This window comes from Caretta caretta, chromosome 17 (genome assembly GCF_965140235.1).
Source record: "Caretta caretta isolate rCarCar2 chromosome 17, rCarCar1.hap1, whole genome shotgun sequence".
NCBI classification, from domain to species: domain Eukaryota; kingdom Metazoa; phylum Chordata; order Testudines; family Cheloniidae; genus Caretta; species Caretta caretta.
Window position 1 is genome coordinate 20,347,136 of NC_134222.1, and position 19,491 is coordinate 20,366,626.

The 19,491-nt window shown below is 51.1% G+C and overlaps 1 protein-coding gene across 1 annotated transcript in view; it reads left to right on the plus strand.

Moving 5' to 3' along the window:
- MMP28 (matrix metallopeptidase 28) overlaps positions 1 to 18,642 on the plus strand; it is a 43,604-nt gene extending 24,962 nt beyond the window's left edge. The window contains exons 4-8 of the mRNA XM_048824258.2: positions 3,909 to 4,130; positions 8,562 to 8,807; positions 10,931 to 11,080; positions 12,601 to 12,768; positions 17,120 to 18,642. Of these exons, the coding sequence (XP_048680215.1) occupies positions 3,909 to 4,130; positions 8,562 to 8,807; positions 10,931 to 11,080; positions 12,601 to 12,768; positions 17,120 to 17,514 (1,181 nt within the window). The 3' untranslated portion in view covers positions 17,515 to 18,642. The remainder of the gene's footprint in view (positions 1 to 3,908; positions 4,131 to 8,561; positions 8,808 to 10,930; positions 11,081 to 12,600; positions 12,769 to 17,119) is intronic.
- Positions 18,643 to 19,491: the final 849 nt, after the last annotated feature.

Here is a 19,491-nt window from a genome sequence, read left to right on the forward strand (position 1 = left end):
AATGCTTTGTCCCATTTGTTCCCTTTGTACATTTAACTCTCCTGGGCCAACGAAATCCAGCCCCAGCTGGTTTAATTTTAGTGTTGAGTCAGTTACACTTTCTGGTTCTCAGTACCAGCATCTTGTTGCAAGGATGGGTTACAAATGCTGCAGGGCAAGATTTAAATCTGGATTTAAAATCTTCAAGGATCAAGGCCCAGATCCTCAAACTCCCATGGGAGTTAGGTGCCTAAAATACCTCTGAGGACTGAGCCCCAGTTCCCATTGTTGTACCAGGGTGAATAATAAGCTGTTCCACTAAGGGAATTTCTCTGGCTGTGACTGGGGCAGATTCAGCCCAATGTTGCAAACGTCTCTAACTTATGGTTTTGTAAGCTTCTTTCCCTGTCCTTCCCCACCCTTGAGCATTTGGCATAAACTCTCTGCTGATGTCTCTTTACAGTATCTTCTTAGGGTTATACAATCCATCAGAGTCCTGCATTACGTCTGTTCTCAGCCCGAAGGCTCAGGAAAGTCCACTTCAGTGTTTAAAAATCCCTTGCTCTCAATTGCATTTGACAATTTATACCAGGTGTGAAATGCTTTGTGCCTATGTCCGCTTTCCAACCATTAGAGGTGCAGCCATTCCCCTGGGTGATGCCCCATAAGGCAGAGTTATGTGAAGCATTTCCAAATGCACGGTTCCCATGTCCTGCATCCAGCTGGCCGGCTGGTTATTAGTGCTGGCACATGTTATAGCCTAGGCCACTCGGACCTTATGTAAATCACATGAGGAACCAGGAATTTCTTTTTCCTCCCCCCCATAACTGCCAGTAAATGCTTCTCATCCTTTGGCTTTTGCGTGTGTGTGTGCAGAACTCCTCGGTTGTCTGGGAGTAATGAGCCAGACCCGCAGCTGGTGCAGCAGGCTGGCTCCATTGATATTCATAGATCCATTTACTTAATGGTGCTACACTGCTTTTCTGAGAGGAAGGATGGCCTAGTGGTTAGGGAACTAGCCTAGAATTTGGGAGACCTAGGTTCAGTTCTCTATCCTGCTACAGACTTCGTGTGTGACCTTGGGCCAATCATTTACCCTCTCTGTGTCAGTTCCCCATGGATAAAATGGTGATTCTCGCACTGCTGTCCCTCATGGGTGGGTTGTGAAGATAAATGTATTGTGAGATGCTCAACCACTACAGTACAGGGTGGCTGGCTCAATGGACGCTAGCTCAGTATGTGGATAAAACACTATGAAACAGCGTTGCAATGGACAATGTAAAGTGTCTTGTAATCGAACCAGAAGAACTCCTGGTGCCAAATTTAGAACGTGCTCATAGATTCCAAGGCCAGAAAGGACCATTGTGATCATCTAGTCTGACCCCCCATATAACCCAGGCCAGAGGACGGCCCCAGAATTATTCCTACAGCAGATCTCTTAGAAAAACATCCAATCTTGATTTAAAAATTTGCAGTGTTGGAGAATCCACCACAACCCTTCGTAAATGGATCCTGTGGTTAATTCCCCTCAGTGCTAAAAATTGACACCTTATTTCCAGTCTGAATTTGTCTAGCTTCAACTTCTAGCCGTTGGATAGTTTTGTATCTTTCTCTGCTAGGTTGACAAGCTCAAGAATTGTAGTTCTAAGTATAACGAGAACGTGGAACCGCTGAGGTTCCAGGTCCACCTGGTGCTGGCAAAAAGCAAGTTTGAGCCTGCTGAATGCTTTAGCTATTTCTTACCCACAGCCATCCTAGTATTGTAATAGGGCAAGGAGAATAGCGTTCACCTAGGCCTCTTTGGGCCACATCCCCTGCTGCTGAAAATCACTGAAGCTCCTCTACAATCTAGTTTATTTAGCACAGTTTCCACTATGTTAGAAATGTAATAAAAAAAAATCCCTTAGAAAAACAAAGGTTAAAACTCAGCGTGGGGGCGGAGGAATGTTCATGAGACTGCCCAAAACGTCAGGCAATGTGTCTTCATGGAAATCTGAACCCCAGTAGGACTCCCCCACTCCAATGCCACTTTCCCCCAGAGATCCTGGTCACTACAGCTGGTGGTTCGGATACTAAACGGCTGTTTTCCCCACAATGGAGTGGAAACACGGAGGTTACCGAGTGCTTTATGTTGGACACGTAGAAACCAATGCCCCTAAAATTAGCATTGACTTTTGAAATAATAACAACCCTTAGCTCTTATCGAGAGCTTTGCACCAGTAGATCTCAAAGGGCTTCACTAAGGAGGTGAGTCTCATTGTCCCCACTGTACAGATATCAGCCGTAACTTATCACTTGTATGAGGGTAGCTCGGGGAGGTCCTGGTCAGGGATCAGGGCCCCAGTGTACTGCACAGGTCTATAATGAAAAGATAGTCCCTGCCCCAAGGAGTTTACGATCTAAGCATGTATCAAGCGACAAAAGGTAAACACAGAAGAGGAGGAGAAGGCGAGGTGATGGTGAAAGGATCCTGTCTGATATAACAGGGCAGCGGTTGGACCACTCTCTGCCTCGGTAAAGGGGCTGGGCAATGATACTTACCTGCCTTGGAAAGCACTGTTGGATCCGTGGATTAAACACGTTACACGAGTGCTCGTGCGCTGGTGGTGGATGGGTGTAAACGCTCCCCTGCTGTTTCTCAGCCTCAGCCAGCCGTCTGGGTTTGAAAAGCAGCATTGTAGCCTTACGACACCGGAGCTGATCTTCGCCATGTGGCCCGGCGGGGGGTGCAAGGGGAAACCCGCTCTGCAGAATTGGGTTTCAGCTCCACCGGCCAATCCCAAGAGCTGCTACTCCCAGCCTCCGTGACCTGAGCTCAGCGGCTGCTGGTTCACCTTTTCACACCGTTCCTTCCTGGGGACGCATTTCAACCCCACCCACGTGCTGCCCAGGAGCGTTGCCACCGAAGCCTGGCTTTCCGTGTGGACAGTTCAGCGACGTGTGCCTGAAATCTTGCATTCCTTTTGGGCTGCCTTACCAGCCACCCCCAGCCTTGCCCCTGTGTTTGAGGTCATTCCCCTTCCCACATCTTTGCTATTTCTTTCCGCCTGCAGGGCAGTTGTTTTCAGCAGCAACCTTGTTTTCATTCACTGAAACCCACAGGTAGTAAAGCTAGTTATGGGGCAAGATCGGCAGCTCGTGCAAATCGGTATAGATCCATTGACTTCAATAGAGCTGCACCCATCCACACCAGCTGAGGATCTGGCCCTCTACGTGCATTTACTCCGCTTGGCTCTGGGGGGGAAACGCCCTCCTTCAGGCTGTGGGTCCCACTTTCTTTCCTAACTAGATCAAAACACCCCTTGGCTTCAAAATGCTCAGCTCTCCAGCAATTCAGTGGTGGTGATTGTTCCCTTGTCTGGCAAACCTTTGTGGGTGGTAGGCAATGGAGATCCTTGCTGCCGAGAAGAGATTCAGTGGGCCAAATCCTGCTGTCAGTTTTACTGGTGTAAATTCAGAGTAACTCCATTCAAGGCAGTGGAATTATTCCAGATTTTTTCTTCTCGTCACTGAGATCTGAATTTTGCCTGGTGTGTGAACTGGAGGAGGTGTGTTGAGCTGAAAGAACCTTCAGATCAACAGGGCTAGATTCTGATCTCATTTACACCAATGCGAAACCAGAGTCACTCCATTAAAGGAACCTACTCCAGATTAACTCTGTTGTACCTGAGATCAGGATCTGTAGGATTTCTGAATGCACTGTTCAGTGGAGGTGAAGTATAGCCCATTGGATAGGGTGCTGGGTCAGGAGACAGGACACTTGCTTCTATTCCTAGCTCTAACATGGCCAGATCACTTTTCTTCTCAGTGCATCTGTTTCCCCATGTGTAAAATGGGTATAATGATCCCAGCCTTCCTTTGGAAGGTGCAGTGAGATCTGTGGATGGGAAGCACAATGGAGGCATAAAAGAAAACCCTCCCTCTTTCAGGTGGAAAGTGGTACAAGCGGCACCTGACCTACCGGATCGTGAACTGGCCTTGGTATCTGCCCCAGCGCCAGGTGCGGCTGGCGGTGAAGGCAGCTTTTGATCTCTGGAGCAACGTCTCATCCTTGGTATTCTGGGAGGTGCTGGACAGCCCTGCTGACATCCGCCTGGCTTTCTTCCACGGCGACCACAACGATGGACTCAGCAACGCCTTCGATGGGCCAGGTGCTAATCGCTCCCTCATCGTAAGCTTCTCTTTTACACCGGGGGCTCTTACCAGGCAGCAAGCAAGGGAGGGAGGGGTGGGAAGGGGAAGAGGCTTGTGATACTCCAGTGCCACCCCCATGAGCAGATCGGCTTAGTGTCGTTGGCCAGGAATAGCACACGATGGCTGAAGGGGAAGGATGGGCCTGACTAATATCATTCTGGGCTGTCCTATGTAAGACGTGGGTGGTCATTGTCCTTCTATGCTTGGTATTGGTGAGGCCTCAGCTGGACCACTGTGTCCAATTCTGGGTGCCGCACTTCACGATAGATGGGGACAAATTGGAGAGAGTCCAGAGGAGAGCAACAAACATGATCAAAGGTTTAGAAAACCTGACTTGTGAGCAAAGGCTAAAATAACTGGGCATGTTTAGTCTTGAGAAAAGACTGACCTGATAACAGTCTTCACATATGTTAAGGGCTGTTATAAACAGAACTGTGATCAATTGTTCTCCTTAGCACAATGGAACAAACAGCCTAGGGAAGTCATGGAAGTTTCTACACCGGAGGTTTTCAAAAGGAGGCTGGAAAGCCATCTGTCTTGGATGGTTTAGTCACAACAAATCCTGCATCTTGGCAGAAGGTTAGACTAGATGACCCTTGCAGTTCCTCCTAACCCTCTGGCTCTATGATTCAGTGTCTACTGGAGACTAGACATGAAGTTATGGGCTCGATCTGCAGCAAGGGAGACTTAGGTTAGCTATTAGGAAAAATCTTCTAACTCTAAGGGGAGTTTAGCTCTGGAACAGGCTTCCATGGAAGGTTGTGGAATCCCTATCATTAGAGGTTGCACAAACACCTGTCAGGGCTGGTCTAGCTTTACTTGGTCCTGCCTCGACGCAGGGGCCTGGACTTGATCGTCCGTTCAGGTCCCTTCCAGCCCTGCATTTATGATTCTGTGTCTCTGATCTCACTCTGGTGCCAGCTCCATTCCTTGGACGGAGTTCGTCCTGGTTTACACAGGTGTAAGTGAGAGCAGAATTGGGGCCACGCCGTCCAATGGAGACTGAGGCAGGGATTTAGGGGGGTAGAATGTAATTGTTACTTAGCTGGAGTTTGGGTAGGACACTGGGACTAACTACGCAAGTGCCTTTGTCTCACTCCTGTCTACGTACTGAACAACACTAGTCCTGTAAAGCATGCCCTGAGATCTTTCCTAGACACAGCTGTGCTCCCAAGGACTTGGGACAGATCCTCATGTGGTGTAAATCAATGTTGCTCCATTGATGGATCTAGGCACTAGACATTAGGCATGGATCTGTGCCCTACTTTTTATTTCTCCTCCGAAGCTGGTTAGTGGTTGTCAAGGTTCCTTCCCCACTCTGAACTCTAGGGTACAGATGTGGGGACCTGCATGAAAAACCTCCTAAGCTTCTCTTTACCAGCTTAGGTCAAAACTTCCCCAAGGTACAAAATATTCCACCCTTTGTCCTTGGATTGGCCGCTACCACCACCAAACAAATACTGGTTACTGGGGAAGAGCTGTTTGGACACGTCTTCCCCCCCAAAATACTTCCCAAAACCTTGCACCCCACTTTCTGGACAAGGTTTGGTAAAAAGCCTCACCAATTTGTCTAGGTGACTACAGACCCAGACCCTTGGATCTTAAGAACAATGAACAATCCTCCCAACACTTGCACCCCCCCACTTTCCTGGGAAATGTTGGATAAAAAGCCTCACCAATTTGCATAGGTGACCACAGACCCAAACCCTTGGATCTGAGAACAATGAAAAAGCATTCAGTTTTCTTACAAGAAGACTTTTAATAGAAATAGAAGTAAATAGAAATAAAGAAATCCCCCCTGTAAAATCAGGATGGTAGATACCTTACAGGGTAATTAGATTCAAAACATAGAGAACCGCTCTAGGCAAACCCTTAAGTTACAAAAAAGATACACAGACAGAAATAGTTATTCTATTCAGCACAATTCTTTTTTCAGCCATTTAAAGAAATCATAATCTAACACGTACCTAGCTAGATTACTTACTAAAAGTTCTAAGACTCCATTCCTGGTCTATCCCCAGCAGAAACCAGCATATAGACAGACCCACAGACCCTTTGTTTTTCTCCCTCCTCCCAGCTTTTGAAAGTATCTTGTCTCCTCTTTGGTCATTTTGGTCAGGTGCCAGTGAGGTTACCTTTAGCTTCTTAACCCTTTACAGGTGAGAGGATTTTTTTCTCTGGCCAGGAGGGATTTTAAAGGGGTTTACCCTTCCCTTTATATTTATGACAGTGGTAAAGTGTGGGCCTCTTGATTCTGGGGTGATGGCTACAAATTCCACACCTTTGAAACCTGAGGTTAGTTGCAGATATTTATTCCTAATGTCCTGGCTTTAAGGAATTTGTGATTCCTTAGAATTTGTTATTATTAGGCAGCATGTTTAAAACAAACACAAGGAACTTCTTCACGCAACGCAGTCAACCTGTGGAACTCCTTGCCAGAGTATGTTGTGAAGGCCAAAAGTATAACAGGGTTCAAAAAAGGATTAGCTAAGTTCCTGGAGGATAGGTCCATGAATGGCTATTAGCCAAGATGGTCAGGGATGCGACCCCATGCTCCGGGTGTGCCTAAACCTCCAACTGCTTTAAGCATTTGACACCGGCCACTCTCAGAGCCAGAATACTGGGCTAGATGGGCCATTGGTCTGACCTGCTATGGCTGTTCTTATGTTCTTGTGTGTTGAATTTGTGATGTCAGTTGTTAAACTGTGCTGTGGACTTTTACACAAATCTCGGACCACAAACTTTTCACAGCTTGGGTTATTTCCTCCCAAGTCCATCACATCCCTTGCTAAGCCATTCTGCTATGTCAGGGGCATTTCAATCCCCGTAGCCTTCAGCCAATGCAGCATAGTAGCTCGTTCTGAGTTACTGCAGAGTGACTACTCCCACGCCCAAGCGATTAACCCATGTGATAAAGATCTTCATGCCAATTTCAATGGAACAACACACTCTACAGATAAAATCACCCGTATTTAGAAATGAATAACAGAAATCATTTTAATCTCACTATTGCTAAAGAGATTAGTCCACAGTATCCAACCGCCGGCCTTTTTTTTTTTTTTAAGGCCTGGTTTTAATTCACATTTTAAGAATATATTTTTGGGACAATCCTATCCAAATGACCAATGCATTTGGTTTTAAAAGAACGGTTGCTTTTGGGCTGAGCCCTTTTTAAATTATCCCTGCAAATAAGGGATTCGATTTAAATGCTGTCAGACCTGTAGCGCCCCTGATACAGACATCACTTCTCGGTGCCTTAGATTCCATGGGTTTCAGAGGGGTAGCCGTGTTAGTCTGTATCAGCAAAAACAACGAGGAGTCCGTGTGGCACCTTAAAGACTAACAAATTTATTTGAGCATAAGCTTTCGTGGGCTAAAACCCACTTCATCAGATGCATGGAGTGGAAATACAGTAACAGGTATATATACACAGCATATGAAAAGATGGGAGTTGCCTTACCAAGTGGGGGGTCAGTGCTAACGAGCCAATTCAATTAAGGTGGAAGTGCGCTATTCTCAACAGTTGACAAGAAGGGGGAAATCACTTTTGTAGTGCTAATGAGGCCAATGTAATCAAGGTGGCCCATTTCAAACAGTTGACAAGAAGGTCTGAGTATCAGCAGGGGGAAATTAGTTTTTGTAGTGATTCCACAGTGAATGTTTGTGGCGTGTGAAAGGAGATGAATAGCTAGTGAAAGGGAGCCAGCGAGGATTTATCTGAAGGTGAGTGGTTCAAATCCAGCCAAGATCAGCTGTAAACAAAATGTCTTCTTAGCTGGGATTAGATGCCAGTTCCTATTGGGCTGATTTCCATTTCCCAAACCCACTGGCAGAGTCAGTGGAGAGGTTAAGGACAGAACAGGACATTTGGCATGAATTATTCGTAGATTCTCCCCACCACTGAGGAAGCAAATTTTCCCTGCCCATATACTCCCTGATCTGGGAATAAAACAGGGCTTCTACCTTTGGGGTTGTCAATCTCCCATCAGTGTTGTATTCACGCACACCGACTTAGCTGCCACTGTATCCAGAGCCAGTGCTAGCCCATTGGGGGGCCCTAAACAGGAATGTTTTTGCCCCCCCCCCCGTATAGCTCAACCACCCCCTAAAAATACTAATTGCATTATTTCCACAAACCAAAACATTTACCAGCACAGCCCGTACTAATATACTTGTTAAAAAGTCCACATTAAATAAGATGATGGATATTTTAGGGGTAATACTGAATCTAAGCAATTGCTCAATCTATATATACACCTAGTGCCCCCATGGACAGCATCCTTTGCCCTTTCGTGCCCAGACGTCCCTCACCATTGTAGAAGAGGACCGGCACGTGCATGTGACCTTTGTGTCAGTTGTAACCGCCTCCGCTCCTCTCTTTCCACCAGGGGGCGCCCTGGCGCACGCGTTCTTCCCCCGCCGGGGGGAGGCGCACTTCGACAGCGATGAGCGATGGTCCCTGCACAGCGGCAAGGGTCGCAACCTCTTTGTGGTGGTAGCACACGAGATCGGGCACACCCTGGGGCTGGAGCACTCGCCCGTCAGGAGCGCCCTGATGTCTCCCTATTATAAGAAGCTGGGCAAGGACTTTGTGCTGAGCTGGGATGACATCCTTGCTGTCCAGAACCTGTACGGTGAGCACAGGTCTCCTGGATCCCCTCTATCATCTGTTGGCTTGTGTGTATGTTCTCTCCACGCGCTGCCCCAGCTCTGCACGGGTAGCTGACCCTGCAGGCATCGATAGTGCTACCCAGAGGGACCCCAGACGCAGGTTGGTGGTGAAGGCGCTCGGCCAGGTTTCTTGTCAACGAAGTACAGTACTAGGGCCCCGCAGATTCTGCAGGTACACGAACACATGCGTGCCCATTACGACGGACCGGCTTCGTCAGCAGTGGACTTTCTACTGCCCCCTAAGCCGGACAAAGGGTTAAGACAAGGTACCCTGAGGTTTTTGATGGAGACAAACAACTGGGATAAACAACTTACGTTGCCACCTTACGTGTTTCATGACATCTATTTGTTACCTTCTCTTGTTCCTTATATCTTGGACAAAACATCCCTATTGTCAAACCAGCTTCTCTTGAACTAGGCTGGGGTGTACCCAGAGGTGAAAGTAACTTAAGGGACTTATCGGTACGCAGGGCCGGGGTCCTGAGCAGGCGGCGGTGTGTGACCCTCGGGCGGAAGGGGCAGGGCCTCAGGCAGAAGGGGCGGGGACTTTAAATCCCCGGGCCCTTTAAATCGCTGCTGCTGCCCCGGGGCTCCCGGGTGATTTAAAGGGCCTGGGGCTCCGGCTCCGGTAGCAGCCATGGTAGCGTTAGCTGCGGCGGCGGGCGGGAGCCACTGGGCTCTGGCAGTGATTTAAAGGACCCGAGGCTCCCGGCCACCACCGCTACCCTGGGGCTCTGGCAGCAGGGAGGCAATTTAAAGGGCTGGGGCTCCGGCTGCGGTACCGGCGGCTGGGAGCCTCGAGACCTTTAAATCGCCGCTGGAGCCCTATGGTAGCTGCAGCGGCAGCCAGGAGCCCTGGGGCTCTGGTGGTGATTTAAAGGGCCCAGGCCCTTTAAATGGCTGCCGGAGCCCGGGGCTCCCAGCCATCGCTGCTACCCCAGGGCTCCGGGAGCGGGGATCTGGCGGCAATTTAAAGGGCCAGGGGCTCCGGCCGCTGACGGGAGCCCAGGGCCCTTTTAAATTGCCCGCCTGGGGAAGCTGCCCCCTGCCAGTATGGTCAGCTGTGTACCGGCTCTTGCCAGTATGCTGCACCATACTGTACCAGCTTACTTTCACCTCTGGGCGTATCTGTACTAGCTGGAATATCTTTATGTAAATATCTAGTGCCTCGTCAACTAGCAACAACTTTGCCAAGTTCATGTACTGGATAACGAACTTGTGAGTATCTGCTTTAATCCATGGCCTGACTTTGGTTCACGGCCTCTGGTTCAGGCCTCAGATCTTGCACCAGGCCCAGTGCCCCAGGCTCTGACTCTCCCTCTATTATACCCTCTTGTTTCAGCTAGAACTGGGTGAACGATGGATCTTCTGGTTCTCTGGCAATTCTGAAATGTCAGGGGAGAGGGGGGGGTGGGTGGGGGGGTGGGCAGGGAATCGTTGTCTGATCAAAACCAAAACCGGTCAGAATTTCAGGTGAATTGAAAAGTAACCAAAAAAATTGTTTCAGCAACATTGAAAAGTTTCATTTAGATTTTGATCATCTGAAAATGTTTCTGAACAATTCAGTGAAATTGACGTGAATTCCCAAACCGGTTCAGGATAGCCAAATCTGCATCTTTTGCTGAAAAAAATGTTTCAGCTGAAAAGGTTCACCCAGCTCGGGTCCCTTGGTCGTAACCTCACATCCAGATAAAAGGCTTGCGTGATGTCAAGTGCATCTACAGACCCCCGCTTTCCCTGGGTTTGCCGAAGCCCTGGGGGGACTCTTTGCCAGAGGATGTTGAGAAGGCCAAGACTATACAAGGGTTAAAAAAGACCTATATAAATTCATGGAGGATCGGTCCATCAATGGTTATTAGCCAGGATGAGCAGGGGTGGTGTCCCGAGCCTCTGTTTGCCAGAAGCTGGGAACGGGCAACACAGGATGGATCACTTGCTGATGACCTGTTCTGTTCATTCCCTCTGGGGCACCTGGCACTGGCCACTGTCGGAAGACAGGACACTGGGCTAGATGGACCTTTGGTCTGACCCAGTCTGGCCCTGTGCAGCCACTCTACACATCTCATGGTTTCCCTTTCCATCACAGGAAAGCCTTCGAGGGGCTCCGCTGTGCGGCTTCCTGGGAAGTTATTTGCTCATTTCCAGAACTGGAGCCCTGATTTTCCAGGTGACAATCAGCTGCAGGGGAGCCTCGGCTCTTATTACTGCCAGTCCTTCTTCGATGCTATCACCATCGGTGAGTCTCCCAGACGCCGACGCGCAGCTGGAGCCCTCTCCCGGCTGCTCCGTCCAGCCCGCCCTCTCTCGTTGCTTGTCATTTGTAGACGTTCGAGATGGAAAAGACAGATTTATTAGATCAGGGGTTCTCAGACTGGGGGTCGGGAGCGCTCAGGGGGTCGGGAGGTTATTATGTGGGGGGTCACGAGCTGTCAACCTCCACCCCAAACCTCACTTTACCTCGAGCATTTATAATGCTGTTAAATATATAAAAAAGTGTTTTTAATCCCTCAGGGGGGTCGCACTCAGAGGCTTGCTGTGCGAAAGGGGGTCACCAGTACAAAAGTCCAAGAAGCATTGTATTAGATCCACTGGCCCGTTTCCCCTCCAGCTGCTGATGGCGGAGGCAGTGTTAATAACCCCCTGGGGGATCAAGTCTAGGGTATCACTGAAAGAGCTGAGGAAGTAGCACGGGTGTCCTGAGGAGAGGTGTGCAGGGAAAGAGAAAGACATGCCAAGTGGGAGAGCTGCTGTGTTGGCCAACACACCAAGGATTGAACTGGGGACCTCCAGAACTAAAAGCAGGAGCCAAGTGTCCCAGGGTGGGACTGTGACAGACTCCTATCCTCGGCAGATCAGGCACAGAGGGGTAGACCTGTAACATGCTCCCCAGGGGGGTAGCTAAGTACACATGGTAGCGAGGAAGAAGGTGCGAGGATGCTTGAGGGAGGAGTACAGAGGAGGAAGGCATAGCGGATGTAGTAGGAAATGAACTCAGCGATGCAGAGCCTTGAAGGGGAGGGCGAAGAATGAACTTGATGCAGGAGGAGACAGACGAGGTGGGTGAGATGGTATCTTTTATTGGGCTGACTTCTGTTGGCGAAAGGCAGGCGAGGAAGGGGAGTAACCTAGATGGAGCGACAGGGAGGAAGACACCTTCCACAATAGCAGTGTCTATGGATTGAGAGGAGAAGCTGGGAGGCCATGGAGGGGCGGGCGGCTGCAGGGGTCGGGGGAGAGAGGACCGAAGGGTCAGTGCTGTTGGGTAGGGATGGGGCTTAGAGATGGCTTAGCAGAGGAGCTGGTAGGGCTTGTACAGACCCTGAATGTAGGGAGAGGAGAGGTGAGTCAAAGATGGCTTTGCGGTGAGGAGATGGGCAGGTGGGGTTGTGAATGGACGGGCAGCGGGGGGCTTGGGAGGAAGTGGCGGGTTTGCCATAGCGTGTTCAAGGTGCCTGCAGGGCCCCCAGGTGGAGATGTTGGGGCAGAAAGGTGGAGCTGACACACACAGGGATGGGGCTGGCCCTGGAGAAGATGAGCTCCCCCAGGGTGAGTGAGGAGCCTGAGCGTGGATTCCTGGGGGAAGAGGCAGAGATGTTGGATGGGCAGGAGAGAGGCCCTTGCTGTACCGGATTTGCACATGCTGCTTTCTGTTCTGGGTGGGGCGCAGAGGGGGACCGGTTGGCTTGCAGAGATAGGACCCCCTGCTCAGGTTTGCAAGGCCACGCTCCCTCTAACTCGGTTTCCCCTTCTGCACAGATGCAGATCACAACCTTTACATCTTCAAAGGCCACCACTACTGGGTTGTGGCGAAGGGAGGCAACGCCACCGACCCGCAGCTGCTCCAGACCCAATGGGCAGAGCTCCCAGCTGGCATTGACGCGGCTGCTGTGTCGGAGGCAGACGGCAAATTCTACTTCTTCAAAGGTAGCCAGACCCAGATGGGGAGGAGCAAAAATCTCCCCCTTGTGGCTGTGTCCTTGATCTGTCTGTCCGTCCGGAGCATGGCCTGGTGCATCGGGCTCTAGACTGGGAGTTGGGACTCTGGATTCTGTTCCTGGCTTCGCTGCTGACCTTGGGCAGGTCCCCTTTGCTTTGTTGTGCCTCAGTTTCCCCATCTGTAAAATTGGGAGAAAGACGCTCCCCCTTTTTTGTGAAACTCTTTGGGACGAAGGGGTGGAAAGCACTTTCCAAGCGCTAAGTGTTGTTGATTAGCAAGAGGCCAGTGCAGCGCTCTGAGCCCCGAGTGTTACAGGGGCTGTGGCCATGGTGTTTGGGACCCCAATGGCTAAGACGATGTAGTCCCCCATCTGACTGGGAACTGCTGCAGTGGGCTGACTTACTGGCCATTTAAAGGTTTCAGAGTAACAGCCGTGTTAGTCTGTATTCGCAAAAAGAAAAGGAGGACTTGTGGCACCTTAGAGACTAACCAATTTATTTGAGCATAAGCTTTCGTGAGCTACAGCTCACTTCATCGGATGCATACCGTGGAAAGTGTAGAAGATCTTTTTATATACACACAAAGCATGAAGAAATACCTCCTCCCACCCCACTCTCCTGCTGGTAATAGCTTATCTAAAGTGATCACTCTCCTTACATTGTGCATGATAATCAAGTTGGGCCATTTCCAGCATTTAAAGGGGCAGCTCAGGGTCATTAGGGCAGGCCCAGGCACTCGGCTGCAAAGGAGAATGGATGTCAGTGTCACATTGGCTTGTAATTGTAACAGCTTGGAGGCTGTTCAGAATGGGGGCTTTGTTCCTACAGCAGGGTGGGGCCCAGCAGTCCCTCTTCCCTCCCGCCCCTGGCTTCCGCCCCCCGCCCCTCCTGCAGGGCTAGGATCAGAAACAGCCTGGGAGCGGGGGAGGCTCTTTGAAAAGAGTTTTTGTTTTTCTTCCCTTGCCATAACCCATAGTCCAGTAACCGAGTGCCCAGCCGGCGCTGAGGCTGATGGGGCAGTGGGAAATCAGCCCATGTGCCGAGGGCCTGCGGTTGCAGGGGAAGGAGTTGCTGGTGCTCTGGCTGTTTCATTTGTTTTGCCCAGGGAGGGATCAGGGCCCCAGCTCTGTCTGCCGATGTGGTTGTACAGCGCCGAGCACAAGGGGGCCCAGTCATAAAACAAACTAATAACACTAACCCGCCAGCCGTAGGCACGCTCATTTAGGCATGGCTTCGCAGTGGAAAAGAAGAGAGGCGCAAAGGCAGGCCACGGTTACAAGGATTGTCAGGGCGGCTCTCCCAGTGTACGAGCACCCTTGCAAGGAAGGATGGTCTAGCGGTTCGGGCACTAGAGGGGGTGGTGGAAGAACTGGCTTCAATTCCTGCATTACCACAGATTCCTTGCATGGCCCGGGACAAGTTACTTAGCCTCTCCGTGCCTCGGCTCCTCATCTGTACCATGGGGATAACAGCCCAGCTCGACCTCACAGAGGTGTGGGGAGGAGAAATACATTAGAGATTGTGGGACGCTCGGACACAACGGTAACGGGTCCATAGTAGACAGCCAGAGTCCGGTGCCTTTAGCCAGCAATTGCAGAGATCTCAGTTTACAGCCCAAAATGCCAGCTGGGGACGTTTCCCTTTGATCTCCGGGGTCCCTGGGCAAGGCCATCCCTAGCTATTCGGGGGGCCCTACGCAGCCCCCCCACGCAGGGGTGGTGTGGGGCCCCAGGCCTCCACAGGGCGGGAGGCTGGCTTGGGGAAGAGGGTGAGTGCAGGCCCAGCCCTGCTGCAGAGCCCAGGGGGCTGGGGTGGGAAGAGCCGGGGCGGGGACCCTGGGGAAGAGCCGGAGCAGGGGCTGGAGCGACACGCAGCCCCAAATTTCCTGGTGCCCGACGCAGCTGCGTACTTTGCGTATGGGTAAGGACGGCCCTGACCCCGGGACTTCACTGCACCGCTCGGAGCTCGCCAGCCGGAGGAGGTGCACTCAGTGGCAATGGAGGGTCCTCGCTGTGGAGGATCCCAGTGAGGGCTGGTCCGTGCACTCCCCGCCGGTTGCATCTGTCCTGAGATCCTTGGTTTTGCTCTGGAGTGACTGGCTTGGCATTGAGGCGCTGCGCACCAGCGGCCCCTATGGGAAGCAGTGGGAATAGCAAGTGCTCAGCTGGTTGTGTATTGTGTTGGTTTTTGCACAACTTGTGGCAGCCCTGGGGCCTCGGGCAGCAGGAACAGGAAGAGCAGGGTGATCTTGCCTCACCCCTGCCCTGGAGGGATCGCCTCACAACGGCTGAGAGGGGAGATTAGCCAGCAGCCCATTCAGTCCATCTCTAAGGAGGCCAGTTCCGCTGCTTTCATCCACTAGTGCCTGCCTCATTTAGGCTGCATGCCCTTTGGGAGAGGGACTGAGCACTCCTCCATCTCCTGGGTAGCACAAAGCGCTCCATAAATCCTGCTCGGAGACAGGCTCTTCTCATAGGGGTTTCAGTCCATGCCCTGGAAGAGGTGAATGGCCCTGTATCCCATTGCCAGTCTCTTCAGCCAGCCTCTCCCACTTCCAGTTCCTGAACAGAAGGGGGCGAAGACCTAGAGGAGGGGTTCTTAAACTGGGGGTTGGGGCTATGTGAAAGGAGCCAAGAAGTTTGAGAATCACTGACCTAGAGTTTATTGAGCTGGTTGGCCTGTCGGGATGTCTGCCCTATCTGCTGCGTGTCTGGCAAGTGACACGCGCTTTGGCACCGAGTAAATATAATCGGAATAAGACAGGTGTTTGTAGCCTTGGACTTGAGAGACCTGGGTTCGGTTCTGTGCTCTGCTACAGACTTCCTGAGAGACCTTGGGCAAGTCACTTAGCCTTTCTGCACCTCAGTTCCCCAGCTGTGCCATGGAGATAACAGCCCTACCCTGCCCTGTCTCACCAGGGTGTTGGGAGGAGAAAAGCATGAAAGAAATTGTGAGGTGCTTAGGTATTACAGTGCTGGTCACCCTATAAGTACCTTAGATAGGATATCCCATGCAGGTGAGTTCCCCCTTGTGAGCCCGGAGCTGGGTTTGATCACAGGTTTCCTGAGCGCATCTAGGCCTCTTTGCAGTCCACGTTAGCCCTTTAGGATCCTCTGTTGTTGCGCGTCGATCTGTGAAGGGGGCATTAGTTGGGCTGTTGTCTTTTAATAATAAACCCCAAACCTGGTAAGTATCCCTCTTCCCACTGGGAATTGCTCAGGGATTCTGATGTAGGGCTGGGGAACCTATCATAAATTGGACCACACTGACACCTGCTGGTTGTTTGTCATTAAGAAATCTACGCCCATCTCCCTCTGAGTCAGCCTTTTGTAGCCATGGCCTTGATTCCCCCCCCCCCTCCTTTTGTTTTCATTTGATGGACAGCCATCAGTGGTGCAGCAGGCATGTGTGACCAGCACTGGGGAGCATGTATAGATGGATGGTCCAAGGACACAGCAGCTGGCTACGGGAACTAATAATATTCCTGTGGAAAGCATCTTCCCCAGGTCTGCCCATGATCTCAGAGCGGCTGGGTGTGTCTGCGGAAAGAGTCTGCTACCAAATGCAGGCATTAGGATTCAGGGTCCATGCCCACGGAGGTGAATGAGGGCGGGCAGGTCTGACCTCTCGTAGCTATGGTTTGCAAACTAAGGTGGGCGGTGCTGGGTATGGGCACCATCCACAAGGTGTTCATCCTTCCAAGGCAGTTTATCTGAGTTCTGTGCAATTCACCACAGGTGAGCTGGCCCCAGATCTGAATCACAGCCCAGGGCGTGGGACCTCCCGCAGCGGGGTACTGGGCCACAGACGAGCCTGTTGCAGCCTTGGGTCATTTAGGTTGGCAGGAAAGGCTCCTGCTTTTAGATCCAGATCCCTCCTGCCGGCAGCCCGCGTGGGGTGCAGTGTTACACTTGAACCACAACACCATCTGTCCTCCTCCAAGTGCCTATTTGACCTGCCCATGTGGCCTAGTGGATAGAGCACTGGACTGGGACTCGAGAGACCTGGGTTCTATTCCCAGCTCTGCTACGGGCCTGCTGGGTGACCTTGAACAAAATCGCATTGCCTTTCTGTGCCTCAGTTTCCCCATCTGTAAAATTGCAGGAATGGTGCTGTGCTCCTTTGTAAAGCGCTTTGAGATCTGCTGATGAAACGTGCTGTCTAGTATTTAGTACCTACACACCTTTGAGAAACCAGCTCCCTGTCTCTCTCTTGTCATTGTCAAAATGCTGTCGATAGATCATGGCTCTTGACTTCCCCTCTGTGTGTCCTGGCCCCTACACGGCCTCCCCCCTCCCCGCAGCGATCCTAACCAGCTTTGTCTCTGGCTTCTCCCCAGGCGGCCGATGCTGGCGATACAAAGGGTCCGCCCTGGAGGCAGGATTCCCCCAGAAGTGCAGCACCAGCAACCTCCCTCGCCACCTCGACGCGGCCCTCTATTTCCAGCAGCTCCGCCACCTGGTGCTCTTCAAGGGCCCCAAGTACTACGTGCTGAGCGAGGAGTCCCTGCGGGTGGAGCGCTACTACCCCAGGAGCCTGAGGGACTGGAACGGGGTCCCGGCCGGGGCGAACGGCGCTCTGACGCAGCAGGATGGCTTCGTGTACTTCTTCAGGGACGACCAATACTGGAAGTTCAACCAGGCCAAGCTGCAGGTGGTGGCGACTGGGAAATGGGCCGCCCAGCTGCCGTGGATTGGCTGCTCGGGCAGGAATTCCAGTCAGACTCTCTTCTGATCTCCCACACGATCGGACATGACCGGGGCCGTGCTGTGCCTTCCGTCCCCCTCCACGCATTGATGCCCTGGGCACAGACAAGGGCAAAATCCGGCCCTGAACATGGCATCGAAAAGATGGCGGCTGATCCCCATGGGGAGGGCTTTTAATTAGATACATGTTTAGCTTCCCAGGTCGGTCTTTCACCCAGGTACCTCTTGCCAATGATCTACTTGAGCTTCTGTCTCAGGAGCCATCCCAATGACTGGCACAGGCGAGCAGGGATAGTCGCTACCTTGAGATGAACAGTGGGCAGATCTCTCTGGCCTGCGTGTTCTTCAGTGGGTTAGCCCATGGCCCCCCCTAAGCAGAAGCGCTAAAATGGGCATTTTACAGAGCTCTAGAGAAGACAAGACCAGCTTCTCAGTTCAAAGACATCTCCACTTGCAAACAGGAGGAGACTGGCCCTTTAGCCTGGCAGGGTTGGATAATCCCAGAACTACCACCCTGACGTGCCAGGGTCCAGATGGCTGAAACTTTAAACATATTTGGAAGGGGTTTTTTGGTCCAAAGATGCCAACATATTTCCCGTAAGATGAAAAGTTTTGGGCGGGGGAGACTCTAAAAACTAAAACCCTGTTGACTTTTTCCACATACTTTTTATGTTGTTTTTCACAATATTTTTAATGGGAATTTTTATCAAACCTGCTATTGCCATTTTTCGTTTACCCCAAACTGGGGTTTCCACTGGACCGTTTACCGAAAAAAAGGGGGGAGCTGACAAATGCAGATTGAACGTTTTCAATTAAAACAAACAAACCAAGGGAGAATGGGCCCATGTTGAACCTGCGAAACGGAATGTAATTTCCAAATGACTGGCGAATTTTTCCTCCGTTTTTCCAGTGGCTCTAATCTTGCTGTGTTCATTTGGTGACAAATGAGAACAACTCTGATCATTCTCCAGGCCAAATTCAGGGGTTAGCGTAGGCTACTGTAACTCGCTGAGAGATCCAGAAGAAGTTGTAAATTACAGCAGTTTAGACTGGCATCTGTTTGCTTGGTGGAGGAGGTGGTCTGTGTAGCCATGAAAGTATCCTTTACTGTAAACACAAAACACTGCACACGCCAATTAAAACCCTTTGAAACATCGTCGGCTTGTGCTTCTGAATTATCTGGGAGCATCTGAAAAAAAGCATAATCTCCTAAGGGCAATGGTGAAAGCTACGCTCCTGGAAACTGAAATCTAGACTGGGCAAATAGACAAAATAGCAGGGGTGGGAGGGTGGGGGTGGTTTGGACTCCTGGGACATAATAACTCTGCTCCATCTGTGGCTCCTGGCCGATTCAGTGATTGTGTATTGATTTCCCAGGTAATGCCGTAGACTGGGCTGTGATGTGGTGCTCAGTGGTGGGGCCACATCACGCAGATGGATCAGCTAGGGAATTTCTCTGCCTGGTCTCTGGGGATTGTATTTACGACATTCTCTCCATCTTCCTGGAGATGTGTCTCTTCTGGATGCCTCAGCAGGAGCTGGCCTGGGTAGCCCAGGAAATCAAGAAACCAGAGTGGTAACCCTACGCTCGCATCCTGCCCATGCTGCAGAAGTTGCCCAGCAGGGTTTGTTCCTGTGCTGGGAGAGGGGCCTGCAGAGACGTTGCCCTGTTTTTTTTTCAAGAACACTTCGGACTCTCAACTCCTGAGCCCCCGGGAAAGTGAGTGAATGTCTCGGAAGTAGAAGGGGACACATGTTTTGCTGGAGTCTGCCATCAAAAGCGTTTTAATCCTTGTCTAAAGCTGCGTCCTCACCAGCAGTTGTCCCAGCTCACACCCTCTTTGGAGGTCTCCTGGCTTCCAGCTCCCTTTACATCCTACTTCTCCAGCTTTCTCTCGCAGTGTGTGTGGCTCTCCAGTTTTGCTGATTTAAGCAGCTCTTAAAGTAGCCTGGCCTCCTGGTTTGGTCCAGCAGAGGGCACTCCTGGGCAGGAATTAAAGGATTT